This window comes from Myripristis murdjan, chromosome 6 (genome assembly GCF_902150065.1).
Source record: "Myripristis murdjan chromosome 6, fMyrMur1.1, whole genome shotgun sequence".
NCBI lineage: Eukaryota > Metazoa > Chordata > Actinopteri > Holocentriformes > Holocentridae > Myripristis > Myripristis murdjan.
The window spans coordinates 33,490,452-33,504,639 of NC_043985.1; the positions used below are offsets into that span (position 1 = coordinate 33,490,452).

General features: G+C 43.4%; 1 protein-coding gene across 1 annotated transcript in view; it reads left to right on the plus strand.

Annotated features, from left to right (window-relative positions):
- The window catches only part of cadps2 (Ca++-dependent secretion activator 2), a 243,713-nt gene that overhangs the window by 173,438 nt on the left and 56,087 nt on the right, over positions 1-14,188 (plus strand). Inside the window, 4 exon segments of the mRNA XM_030054425.1 lie at positions 4,271-4,372; positions 6,075-6,138; positions 6,332-6,455; positions 7,169-7,269. Of these exon segments, the coding sequence (XP_029910285.1) occupies positions 4,271-4,372; positions 6,075-6,138; positions 6,332-6,455; positions 7,169-7,269 (391 nt within the window).

The following is a 14,188-nucleotide window of genomic DNA, read 5'->3' on the forward strand; positions in this document are numbered from 1 at the left end:
TTGCAATTTGTCGGCGTGGAAAAATATGACATCGACTTGATTTGTTGATTTTCAAAGCAAACTCAAGAGCTTCCTTTTCAATCTGGCTTTTAATTGAACTTTATTTTATTTTATTTGTCAATATATTTATTTATCTCTGTAGGTATTTGAGCCTGTTTTCCATTTTGGCCTATCCTTTTATTTTCTTCATTGTTTTCATTTTTCTTGCCCTACTTCTTATTTTAACATTTTATTTATTTATTTGTTTGTTTGTTTATTTGCTTCTATACATATTTTTTCTCCTAGTATTTTTTATTTTATTTTTTTTTTTCAGACTTGTACTCCTAACCATTCATTTATGTTTTATCCACTGTTTGGAGGTTTTGTTTATATACTTATGTATAAGTTTATTTATTTGTCTGTTTACTCGGTTATTTAATTACTACTTTTATTTTTATTTTGAGTTTTTATCTATTTTTTATTGGTCTTCATCCTGCCTCTGGTTTGAGTTTCCTCAATGCAAAATTATGACATTTGTTTATCATTGTATTTTATTTTATCTATTTATATTTATCAGATTTCTCAACTTCTATTTTTATTATTTTATTTATTTATTTATTCATTTATATTATTTCTTTTTCGAGGGTTGGTTTAGATGGATGCAGGTTATTGTTTTATTGTTTTACAGTGTGAAGCTCTTTGTGTTAAATATATTTGTATGAATAGTGCTCTATAAAAAGAAAGTATGATTGATTGATTGATTGATTGATTGATTGACTCGGAAATTTAAAGTGTCTCTGTGAGGTAACAGTCTCTCCCAGGTCCTGTCAGGGTTCGTTCGGCAGGCAGGGAGGCAAACGGGGGAATTTTCAGCACCTTTTGGGAAAATAAAAAATGCAGGTGTTCAGGAGAGGCAGTGGGTCTGTCGGGGCCAGACACCAAATTATCTGGGAGAGAAGGTGAAGCTGCTTTGCCGCCACAGCTCTCAGCCTGCGGGGCGACGAGGGTCCAATACACCGGATCAAGGTTAAAGGAGCATTACCAAGAGCCGGGGGGGTCCGTCAGGTCCGCTGAGGCGCCGTCTCACCTGTCACTTCTTGTCCTTCCTGTCGCCGAACCGTCTGCGCTGCACGGACAGCTGGATGTGACAGGAGCTTTTACTTCCCCCGCCCGCCGCCTCCCTCCATGACCACGGACCAGCTGACCTGGGGCGGCACCTGCCCCTCAGCGCCGTCCTCTGTTCGCACCTCTGAGAGGAAGTGGCGTCCGCACGCGGTGCCCTGCCACACGTGCTGACGATGACGACAACGACGACGATGATGATGATGATGATCGCTCAGCGCCAAACTCACGTTGGATGACATCAAACCAAACAGCCAGAGGGTTTGGCGGTGCGGCAAGGGCGGATATGGTGCTTATCGTTTACACTTGAGCCACATGTAGTGTAAACACGTTAACTTGAGCCTGCAGACAGACACACACTCTCTCACACACACACACACACACACACACACACACACCCTCCTCGGCCAAGAGAGCCCCGCAGCCGGTCGCTGAGCCCGCTCACCCTGCCAGCCCTGTTGTGACGGGGCGTTCGAGAGCAGCCTCGGCTCCGATGCATCCGCTTCATTTAGCAGCAACAATGTGTCTGAACCCCGACAAGCTGTCACATCGGGCCGACTCCGGCGTGTCAGCCCAAGCATGAAGGGACGTCTGAGCGGCTGTGGCAGCGCAGGGAGGAAAAACCAAAACCAAACACACGTCACACGGTTCTGTTGCTGTTGTTGTTGCATGGCGGCGCGTTTGGGCCGCTGTGGGGAGGGAAAAAAATACAGAGCAGGGGGAAGAGGGGGGAATATTCTGAGAAAAAACTGTTGAAATTTTTAGAAAAAAAAACTTGGATATTCTCTGAGACAAAAGTGGTAAATTTATGAGAAAAAAACCACAAATTAGTCAGAAAAAAATCTCCAATTCTGAGCTTTTATGAGGACAAAAATTCATATATTTCTAAGAAAAATAATAGAAAATTCTGATTGATTGGGGAAAGATATCACGTTCACGTTTAAATGCATCGCGACAACTGAAATTGAGTTTCAAACTGCAACTGTAGCAAAAATCAATCGATTGTGATTATCTTTTGTTCATTTTTGTTGTTTTTGTTTTTTGTTTGTTTGTTTTTTTGTTTTTTTTGCTGATCTAATACTGGGCTCTCCTTCTGAAAGAGAGCTGATTCCCAGGGAAGATGAACAACTCGGATTACAGGGCAGAACAGCTGGCATTAGCTGTTAAAGGCTTGGAGCCTCGGGCGATCCGTCCCCCCGGGCTTCACTCGCGGCGTTCCGAGGAGAGAGAGGTCGCTCCAAACGGCGATCCTCACGTCTTCATTTGTCTTGTTTGGGGACAAGAGCGCAGGGGAGGGCCGCCGCATGAAAATTCACTGTCTTTCCCGCTTTAGCACAACATGAAAGAGAGCTATTCTTGCCATTACATGAGTGAGCACACACACCCCTCCCAAGGACTATCCTTTTATGTCGCTTTGGGATTAACTGGTGCTTGTTAAATAGGGGTTGTGGGAAGGGGGGAGGAGGGGTAATGAATTGACAGATTTGAGGAACAACAGGGTTTAGAAGTTGTGCTAACAAGTGCTGTTGTGCAGAGAAAGCTGCCTCTCATTACAAAACGGGGCCTTTTGGCCATCGAGTGGAGTGGAGCTGAAGAGAGGCCCTGATGTTCAGACACAATACCTTACAAGTTCCCATTGTCCGTCACCTTCTTAAGATCTTTTATGGAGCACTTTGTGCCGGCCTGGTCTCGCGTAAATATTCCTTGCGAGACTTTTGTTCCAAAATCAAGCCGGAAAACAAGTGTGCAGCTTCAGTGCAGTTTGTGGGCGTGGTGTTCATTTTTTAATGTCATCGCTTTGTTTATGTAATATACACTCACGTACAGTCTAATCCACTCCACTCCAACTGTTGTGCCATAAAGTTTCCTTTTCTGCTGCTTATAATGTAGTAATAGAGGTGTTCATTTAATTCTGTGTTTGGCATTGAGCTCATAGTTAGTGCTGCTGTTGGCCTGGACTACCGTTTATTGAGAGGTGTTTCCAATATTATGTCCCTCTAATTGTATATGAATAGGGAGGACAAAAAATGAGAAACAGCTCAATATAATGTCGTCCAGCAGAAGACCTCTGCAAACTACAACCTCAGCAATAAACACAGAATTAAATTGATACTTTCTCCGCAATGTCAACAAAACCTGATCATTATTAACTTTGTTAAAAGGTAGAATTAATGGCAGAGCTATTGACCTGAACTGCATTAGATTAGCTGGACCTGAGGAAGTGACACTGAATTTATCTGAGGGAACGTGCGGGAATGCTTCACCATGCAACCACGGGCTCTTTCTGCGGTTTCTTTCCTCATCGTGGTTTTATTTTCTGAGTTTTGCAAAGTTGGGAACATGCAGTCAGAAGCTCTGGCTGGTTTGTTGGAGCCGGAGGCGCGGCGGTCAGGGGCTGAGCCAGCACAGGCTTTTATAAGAACAACTCATTAACAGACAACCTCCTCGCTTCTTTCCTCTGGCGACCGCGAGTGCCGTTTTGAGAGGGTGCTTTTCTCTTTCAGCTGCAGAAAAAAGCCCAGAAAGTCAAGGCTAGTCACGCTGGGTAGTGATTGCATTTTTTTTCCCTTTTTTGCCAGAGTGCCTATTCAGAGGAAGGCAAGAAGGGAATGAAAGCTTTACAAACATTAATGAAGCGCTCAACTAACAGTTTTTTCTTTGTCGTTTTTCTCTTGCCATGCCAGATGAGATGGGCTCAGCCGCCGTGGAGGGGAAAGAGTAGTTTGAGCAATAATCTGTTTGATTGGTTAGTTTAAGGTCATCCTGGATGGTTTACCTGTTTTGTTTGTTGTGTTTTGTTGTCAGTGTTGTGGTGGAAACCAGCCAGTCAGACTCGCTTGTCCAAATGTCCGACTGCAGTGTCCAAATGGGATAAACCCCACCAAAATCAGCCCAAGCCAACAAGTTTTTCAGCGTTTCCCCACAATCTAGTTGATTTTTTTCTCCCATGTGCATTTATACAAATGTCCTTTGTCGTTTTTGAATAAAACATCCAAACAGTCACTGAGCGACTCACATTCCCATGCTCTCTGATGGTTAACTGGACAGCCTGGACCACACAGCTGATTTATATGTTTTGCTCTTGTATCTTTATCTGCAAAGTGAAAGAGCATGAGGGAAGCATTCAGCTAACATCACCTGCCTTCTTTGTCATTTTTTGTGTCTTCAGGCCAGACGGGATGGGCACTGTGACCGTGGAGGAGAAGGAGCAGTTTGAGGCTGTCCGGAATCGCCTCATGGCCCTGCTGGAGCACCAGATCACACATTTTAGGTACAAAAACGCCTCATTTTGACTCTGATTTTATCACATACATACAGCGGTAGCCGCTTTAAAAATTCCCCTTTGTGTGCTTATCCTGCCTGTATTCTGCAGGCGCTTCTGCATTGAAACCTGTACAACAAAACCAAATCATTACAATGCAGTGTAAAACTCCAGTGTCGCTTCAGTGAGCGTTCACTTGAAATTTCTGACAACAAATGGAGCCGATCAAGAATGCAGAAACCCTCGCGTTGGACTCCGTGACGGCATCGCACACAGAGTCATGCCAGATCGAACGTCTTGAGTATTTCTAGCCGTATCGGTGCCGCACAACAGGTGCAAAACACACAGACATTGGCTGACGAGAGCAGAACCCCACATCTGCGTGCTGCTATTCAGCCCCGTCGCCCCCGTGTGAACACATTGTCACGGCAGTGTGAAAGTGGCAGCCCCGGGACCTTGAGCAACGCCTCGCTCAATGGACCCAAGCCATTAACTGGCCTGAACCACGGGCTCCTAAAACCCTTCACGCCTGAGAGGGGCCCTCCATCTGGCCTGAGAAAGGAGACGAGAGGCTGCTCGGGAAGTGGAGAAGGGTCCCGAGGGCGAGGAGGAGGAGGAGGAGGAGGAGGAGGTTTGGGGGGGAGGGCAACCAGCAGGAGTCATTACTAACTCACCTCAACAAGAGGCTAATGCTGGTAAACAACACCCAGGACAATGCTGGGATTATGCTAATGCTGCCCAGACAAGAGAGGGATTTGTGTAGTTTGGTTTAGATTACAGGCCAGTGCTCATTCAGCGGTGATTATTTTAAGGTTATAAATTTTACCCACAGCTGCTCTTCTTAATTGCTGATAATGATTATGATTCTCAGGGAAGATTACCGGCAATCTGTGTGGCACTTGTTATTTAAGCCTTGAAATCAGGAGTCGGGAGTTTCTCTTCCCCAGATAATAACTTGGCCACTAGTTACATCTGTCTTCAAGAAAAGGAGAGCGGAAGGTGGCAGAAAAATTAAAATATCTTCTTTCTAATCTGTCTTCTCCTCTAATATCTTCTTATATCTCGAGAAGATGGACTGGATTAAATCCCTTGAGTTAAATGTCGCTTTCCACTCCATTGATTGTCTCAGGTCAGGCGGTAAAAACAAACATGTAAAGATGTAGTGACAACCAAAGACAAGAGCCAGAAACAGCTGATTTTCTGCATCGTTTCCCTATATTCTCCTTTTTTGATTTGATTTGTTTTTATTTTGTCATATTTTTGTGACATTAGTACATTGAAGTGAACATCATGTGCTCGTGACTTTACATGAGCTGTACTCTCCGAGAGGGAATGGAATAACCAAGCAGCTCAATAAAATAAAGTCCTTTTTGGTATTTTCTTTTTTATAGCCACGTGGTTTATCATTTTTCCAGCCGTAATGATGTGAAAGAACAAACGTCTGACCCTGCGCAGTCACGGGGCTTTGTTTATCGAGAACGGTTCACTTGTCAATTAGCAACGTGAAACTTAGCCGAACCGACTCGCCTCAGATCAGCCAAACCGGAGGTGAGAAAAGCTTCTTCGTCAGTGTAATTAGATGAAGGAAGGCAGCCATCTGTTAATGGCGTTGACCAAGGTGAGCTGCCTTCCTCTCCATTCTTCTGTCTTTTCACGCTGTTGTCCTTGAGATTGTTCTAAATGCGATGCCCGCCCACGGCTGCACCTGCAGGTACTGCTTTCCCTTTGGACGACCAGATGGGGCCCTGAAAGCAACGCTCTCTCTGCAGGAACGGGTACGCGCTGCATTCAAATACACACACACACACACACACACACACACACAATGTTTGTGCAAATTTAGGATCTTCTGTGTGCTGGTAAACACATGACAAGCTGCGGGTCAGCTCAGACCAGGAGGCATTTACAAGCGCTGACCGTCACGGCGCTGTGATGCAGAGCGGCTCAAACAGAAATGTGCTCCTGCAGGTTTTGATGAAGGACATCACCACGCCCATCCCTGCAGACGACATGAAGAAACTGTTGCAGAGTTGTCTGGAGAAAGCAGCGCGCATCAACTACACCCAGCTGATTGAATACGCTCAGATCGAGGGTTTGTACTGATTTTAGTTCTTATTTTCTCCTTTTACGTCTAATCCTCCCTTACGTTAAAGCACCATCCCACTGATTTTGAAGGCGTGGCCCCTTTATTACAATTCCTCCACGTTTTCCACAATAACAAACCATTTATCAAATCCTGCAGGGAACTAAAGATTTCACAGTGTCAAAATGTGAATTTAACAGCTGATAATTGGCTGTGGAGAGCAAAACATTTCCCCGGGGACTATTTTCCCCGGCGGAGGGACACAATTTGAAAAAGTCCTGAAAAGCCAACAGTGCTGCTGCTTTTAGGAAAACTCATGTGGAGGACTTTATTGGGCTGATGGAAAACTGGAGTGAAGAAAGTGTGAAGGCTCTGAAAGTTCATGTTCATATCATAGTGGAATGAATGGAAACCAGCGGCTGGAAAAAGAGAGGGGAAATGACACGGCGGCCATAAAAAACATTTTCTAAATATATGAGTGAAGAACAGGAAGACAGTCTGAGCACCTTAGTGAAGCTGGAATCAGAAAATGCTTTCGATTTTTACTAAAATTACCACTAAAATTAAAAAAGATTAACATTAAAAATGACTTCGACTATATTCGACTGACCATCTCAGCTCGAGTTGAAGTACCTGTTGTGTCGTTGTGTGTATTTGTGAGGGCTGATGGTGTGTGTGTGTGTGTGTGTGTGTGTGTGTGTGTGTGTGTGTGTGTCCCTCAGTGGAGGCTCAGGCGGCTCCAGAGAAGAGGCTGGAGGACATGATGAGGCTGGGAGAGCTCTGCATCGAAGTCCTGCAGCAAAATGACGAGCATCACTCTGAGGTACCGGCACTGTGGGCCGTCAACACACACACACACACACACACACACACAGAAAGATGTCACCCGGTATCGTGTTGTTTTCTATTTGAGAGTGGAACAGGATTTAGAAAAAAAAAAAAAAAATCTCTGAACTCTTCAAATTATGTTGCTCAGCATATACGCTTATGTATCTTTCAAAAATAACCACAGACTCTGCTGAGACTTTAGACGCCAGCTGCTGTGATACACAAGAAACAAGATGTCACTTCTTTTTTAGCTCTTGCATGTCTAACATTGACTTTTTTTTTCACCCAACAACACAATTATCGGTTTTAACAGAAGAAAATGGTAAATCAAGAACAAAGAAAGTAGCATTTTTCTACTCAAATCTCCCAGCGGGCACCCAAGCAGCATTTCATGGGCGTTTTTTGATTTTTGTAAATTTTCTCTACAGGCCACAGCAAACACACATTCCGTTACTAGATTGGCCGACAGTTTTGTTCCCACCTGGCTTGTGTTTCCCAGCCGCTGACCGACAACACTGTCCCGGGACGAATACCTTCGGTTCTATTCAGAACTGGTTAAAAATAAATAAAAAATAGATAACTGACACACAGTCGGGGTTTAGCTTTTCCACTCACCGTTTCTGCGACGAGGTTAGTTTCCATTTCACTTTATTTTTTCTCCTTCATCCAAGTCAAAGCAACACCAGCAATGGATGATCGTGCCAATGACGTAGGCTTCATTTAGGTTATATATCCATAATATATAGACTTATAAAACAAACAAACAAAAAAACATATGTTTTAGTGCCAACAATGCGATTTTCAATTAGAATTTATGGTCTGATTGATGAGTCGCTTACTCGACTGCAGGTTTGTACGACGGCACACCAGGGCCGCTGTAGGGAGAGAAAAATATGGAACTGGGGGAGGAGCAGGTAATACTCAAGGAAAAGACTCCAGAATTGAAGTCGTAAATTTGCAAGAAAAAACCTCTAAATTCAATAGAAAAAAAAACTCACAACTTTAAAGGAAAGAGCCTTTGAAAACCAGTTTGTCCTCCTCCTGAGACACGGCCAGCAGGGGGCAGCACAGGTGGAAACGTCTGAAGTAGAAGAGTATAAGAAAGAGAAATATAAGAAAAAGTAATTTTTCGAGTTTTTCCTGCCAAGTTTTTTTTTTCTTGTAAATTTACTACTTCAATCTTGAAAAGTTTTTTTTTTCCTCAGGATATTAACCCCTTCCCAAGCCCATGACAAATTTTTTATTTTTTTTTTTTTTATTTTTTTTTTTGTCCTTTGATGAACCTTTATTTTCCTGATTTGCTTGTGTTTGCAGTTTCTTTACCAAAGCAGCTGAACTCTGTTAAACTTTGGTAACTGTTTTCTTTTTTCTTCTGCTGTCTGTCTTTTTTATCCGGGTCAGCTGTCACTTCACAAGTCAGTCACTTGATCATTTCATGAAGGTTCGTGATCACGTAGCACGCCGCGTCCATTTTCATGTTTTCTTAGGCGGCGGCGGCGGCGGCGGCAGTCGCACTAAAGTGGCAGATGACGTGGCAAGTGCCGGCGGCGTATTATTGTCTCTGGATGAAAACAACGCCCACGGCCCGTATGCACACATTGTTTACGAGCCGCCGTGTAAAACTGATCAATCACAGGTGTTGAGGCGTCTTCCAGCGGCGGTTTGATCAGTCTAAGTGGCAGCGCGCTGTTCAGGCATCTGCTTCACGAGGCTATTTATGTCGTGGCTGTCATGGCGACCGCTCGAGAGGCTGGGATTCGACATTACCTGCAAATTAGAGTCAATTCGCGGCGCTCGCTGTCAGAGCTGAAGTTTGGAAATGAATAGTTGTTGATGCAGAGACGGCGCACACATCAGCTTGTCCTCAGGTCCTCCTTCGTGCGTTTCTCTTCCCTTGTCGCTGTCGCTCACTACACTGAAGTCAGCGTGATGATTTAGTGTTTCAGGCAAACATCAACACCACTGCTGCTTTTTTACCTTCACTTATTTTATGTAAAGCGTCTATTAGTGAACAATCTTACAGTAAAAATAAAAACAGAAACATGTTCTCCAGCAGTGGAAGTATCATGGACATGAAAAACACACGCTACACACACAAAAATCCTTCCAGCAACATAAAACCAGTGCATTTGAAGACTGAATTTACTGCAGTACAGATTGACACTGCAGCTGATCAGCCGCACACACACACACACACACACACACACACACACACACACACACACACACACACACACACACACACACACCAGAAAATATTTGTACCTGTCGAACAAAATCAACCTTTGAATGTGCATGAAACCCAGCGCAGCCATCTGTTCACACATCCAGCCACATCACACACACACACACACCGTGCATACACACACAAACAAACCGCATACAGACAAAGCACGCGTAACACACACGTGCAAACACACGTGCACATCTACAAAAGCATACAAACCAACCACACCAGTGTCTGCATGTGGAGCGTGTCCTGCTGTATGTTAAAAAAAACAGAAGAAATAAAGCATTAAAATCAGGTTTTCTGATGGGCATCTTCTTACAAAGCCCTTGGTAATAGTTTCATCGTCCTGTCAAGTCATCAAGTCAAAATAAAATAAAATAATTTTAAAAAAAATCCTCTTCAATCTGAGATGAGCCTCTGCAGACGAACCAGTTGCTTTAATCAGCAGTTGGCTGTGGATCTTTTATCATCTAAACCAGAGGTTCTCAAACCTTTTTCAGTAATGCCCCCCCTTTTGGAATATGTTTTCCAGTCCAGTTGGTCCAGTTGAGCCTCCTGTGGTCAGAGGGTCAGTCCAGTTGGTCCTGACCAGTTGAGCCTCCTGTGGTCAGAGGGTCAGTCCAGCTCCATCAGTGTGAACCAACAACCTGATGCTGAGCAGATTCTCTTGTTTGTGTTTCTGCTTCTTCTTCTCTTCTTCCTCCTTGTTTCCAGCTTCAACCACTGATCCACTTTCTGGATTTGTTTGGTCTCGTCTTCCCGCTCAGAGCGAACAAACGTCCTCGCTCCACGACCACGGCAGCAGATTGAAACCACAAACACACACATCTGACACCTTCAGGAACCCAGAGGGAGAACTGAAGAGAAAACATGCTTTATCAAATATACACATCATCAGGGTCAGTCTGATGGTTCTGCGTCTGCCCCTGTTTTCTCTTGGTTTTAATGTGCATGAAAGTGGACAGCTCCTAAACACAAACTACCAGAGAGACGCTCTGATCACGTGAGCCACTCGCTGAGGCGGCCCGAGGCTCGTGGACGTTGCTTCTTCCTGCAGGTGGACGTGCACCGGGCATAGAAAGCTGTGACACTTTGACCTGGCCTTTATCAGAGTGAAAGAGGGAAACCCTCACACTGCTTTTTTCTACACACACACACACACACACACACACACACACACAAACACAAGTCACAACAATAAAATGTTCACATCACACATTGGCGTCACTGCTCACACCACAGCTACAATGAGCTGCAGATCACATCTGCCTTCTCTGTTATTGTCCAGGGTTTTGAAGCAGATGAGCCTACAGAATTTACTGTTAACTTTGGAAACATAATGCATTTATTGAGCTTTAAAAAAAATGTTTTTTTTTAATTTTATTTTTGTTTTGTTTTAACAATGGATTTCCTTGAACTGTAAATAGACACTTGCCACAGCTTGGCTGACGGTGAGTTTGGGCCATAAAGGAAAAGGGTGCACTGGATTTACAACCCAAGACAAAAAAACTGAGCACAGAACAATAATTATTTGATTACCTCATTTTCATAATTTCATTGTCTGCTGCTTCATCCCTCACGTTGCACGATGAGAGGGATGAAGGGCCTGCATTTGGTGGATGAATGAAATTTCAACAATTCAGTAAGAAAATATTGAAGAACATCAATGAATCTGTGGCAGTGTTGCACTATTTATTTATTTTTTAAAATCAGAGAAAGTGCTTCAATAATTATAAAACTGCCGATGTATTTGCACTACCGTGGCTTTTGTGGCTCACCTGTCCTGCCTGCTGACAGGTGTGACTGACAACCATGTAGCCTACACACACACACACACACACACACACACACACTGCGCTCAGTTGGATGCAAAGCACCTTACATCAACAGGGCGAGAACCAACTCGCTAGAAAGTAGTCCTGCAAAATTAAAATAAAATAAAATAAAATAGAACAGAAGTGGCCATCGATAGCAGATGCTGTTTGAAACCTCAGCCAAGAATTTCTCAATTTCCTGAATAAAAAACCAAACAGGACGAGCCGTTTCCACATCGGACAAACTCAAGCACACGGCGTTGCTTTTTAACAGTTTCTCCTTTTCTCTTTTTCTCTCGTATCACAATGTGGGAAGGGAAGAGAGGTAAGTTTGATGCTTGGCAGCTTCTTCTGTTCGTTCCTGTTGTGTCTGACTTCACCTGTGCATCACCTGTGCATTCCCCACCTCCCCCTGTTATCACAATCAAAAGTTTCATTCATGACTTGTGGAGGTCATAAAACTTGTTTTGGTCCCACATCAGCAGCATGCTATTCATTATGCAAAACACAGATGATATGACGGTACCAGCAGAGAGTTATGACGCCTGCCTCAAACTCCATGTTGTTTAGGATGTCAGGATGCAGAAGCAGCTCAAAATGTCCATTTTACTGTGAAAGTGACAGCAGGATTATGATCATTTCAAGCTGGTAATTCAGGCCTTTGTCTGACAACAGCCTGGTGATGTTTACTGTTTACGGTGGTCGTGTATGTTTGTGTAATTCATGTCAAAGTAGGAATGTTTGAAAAAAATCTGAATAAGAAGAAAAAGAGGTACAAAAGGCCTGATGCTCCTTGCCTGTTCGTGCATTATGACGGCAAGCGCATTGGAATCGATGCTGACAGTCTGCAGCCCGGCACTTCACATCCGCAGGAATGACAGCGTGGAATTTGTTTTATTTACGGAGCTCAAAGTGTGTCACGCCGAGGCAGAGACAGACAGCAAGACGCTGTGTTATTTGGTAACACTCAGCGTTGTTTACCTTCTGATGTAATTAATGCATTTACCAGCATCAATTCAGCATCGAACTAAAATCTAAGTAAAATGGAAGGAATCTCCGTCCGTATGTCCGTCCCTCGGTGATCTCGTCTACCGTTCGTCCGATGGTCTTCACGCTCAGCTGGTTCACGGCTGAGGACCCGAGGGAGCTCGGCGTGGAGTGTGAAGCTGTGTGGACGAACGGTTCATGTGCCGTTCTGAACAGGCACGTTTTGAACCGGCACTGCATAAATAGCATTAACAAAGAAAAATGAATGTTAAAGGGGTAGTTCACCCAGTTGCATCAGTTGGCTTTGACTGGAAAGCTGAGACTCTTGTGGATCCAATGAGCCACATTTGATTCCTGTGTGATGATGTTGGCCCCCATAGCAGCCATTTCACTGCAGGCAGAGACTTTTTTACAATAAATCGTAGGATAGATTAGAATCACAATACATATCAAATTAGTTTCAAATCGGGAGATAAGCATATCATCCCAGCTTTAATTAGGCGTCTTCTCCCTGGCTAGCTTTCTTAAAAATAGCTGCTTTAAACCATGCAGCCTTTTAAATAAACAAAATTTAATGTGTGTCAGAATTTTTACAGCCCAAAAAGGCGTGAAAAACGATTACTGTTGAAAAAAAAAAAATATCAGTGGTAGAACTATTTTGTAGCTAGCAACATGTGTGCATGTGTTCAATGAAGAAAACAGTAAACTCATTCAGATAGCAGCACTGCTACTGCATAACAGCTAGAGGTCGGGGAGTGAATTAATGTCATTAAAAATGGGTGAACTGTCCCTTTAAAAACGCATAACTGCTTGAATTGTTTGTTTTCCATGTTTGTTAGTGCCAGTGTTTAACCTAAACTGTAAATCGTACTTATTTACATATATTGATGTTTAAGTAATGTTTAACAAACATTACTTTCAGTTTCAGTTTATATGAAACTTTATGTATATTGTTACTTCATGTTATGCTAATGTCTCTGTTCATGCTTTATTCATGTTAATAAAATTAATTAACATTATTTTCATCTGTTGAATGTCTAAGGCAAATTTCTCCTCTTTTGAGACAGTGAAGTCTTATGAAATTGTCTCATGTATTCAACGCTAACTACTTTTTAATAATGTCGTTATGCATGTTGAATTTGCTAGTAAATGCATTATTAGATTATGAATATTTAATATAAGGTGTGTTTAAAGGATTAGATTACATCAGCTGGGTCACTGCAGCACCAAATAACAGAAGATTTTTCTGCTTTTTCTGTCACTTAAATTCAAACCAAGTCTGGATGTTGAATCGTTTTTTCAGCATCCTGATGATGAGATTTTCTATTTTTTACGGTCGTTCTGCAGCACAGAAGCTGCATCGGTAAACGTCCTGCAGAGCACGGCTGCTCGCCTCGCTATTGGCTGTACTGACCCTTTTCACTCGACACACTACATGTATGTGTGTATGAGCGTGAGTGAACAGGGGTTGTAGGTTTTCACGTGGCACTGCGCCAAGCAAATTTCTCCCTCTGCCTTACAGTTCTAGTCAATAAAATGTTTTTTTTTTTTTTCTTTTCTTTTTTTTTTGACAAGTCATTTTCCAGGGATGAGACACAGGGAGGCGTGGATGTCCTTGGTATCACAACAGCTACATTAGCCGTTTACAGCGTTACCAGCGTTCTTTTTATTGTAGGAGAAATGCAGGGAGAGGGTGGACTGCAGCCTGTAGGGGCTTGCATCATTTTGGTTGTAAATAGGTTGGAGATGAGCTTTGTGAGTAAATCCATTTAAATGGAAAGTAGAGGATGAGTGGCTGGCTTTTAAAGGCCCTGTCGCCGCCTCTCGGCTCCTGCTGCCGTCCTCTTGCTCCCGCATGTTTCCCGTCTCTCGTCTCCGGTTCG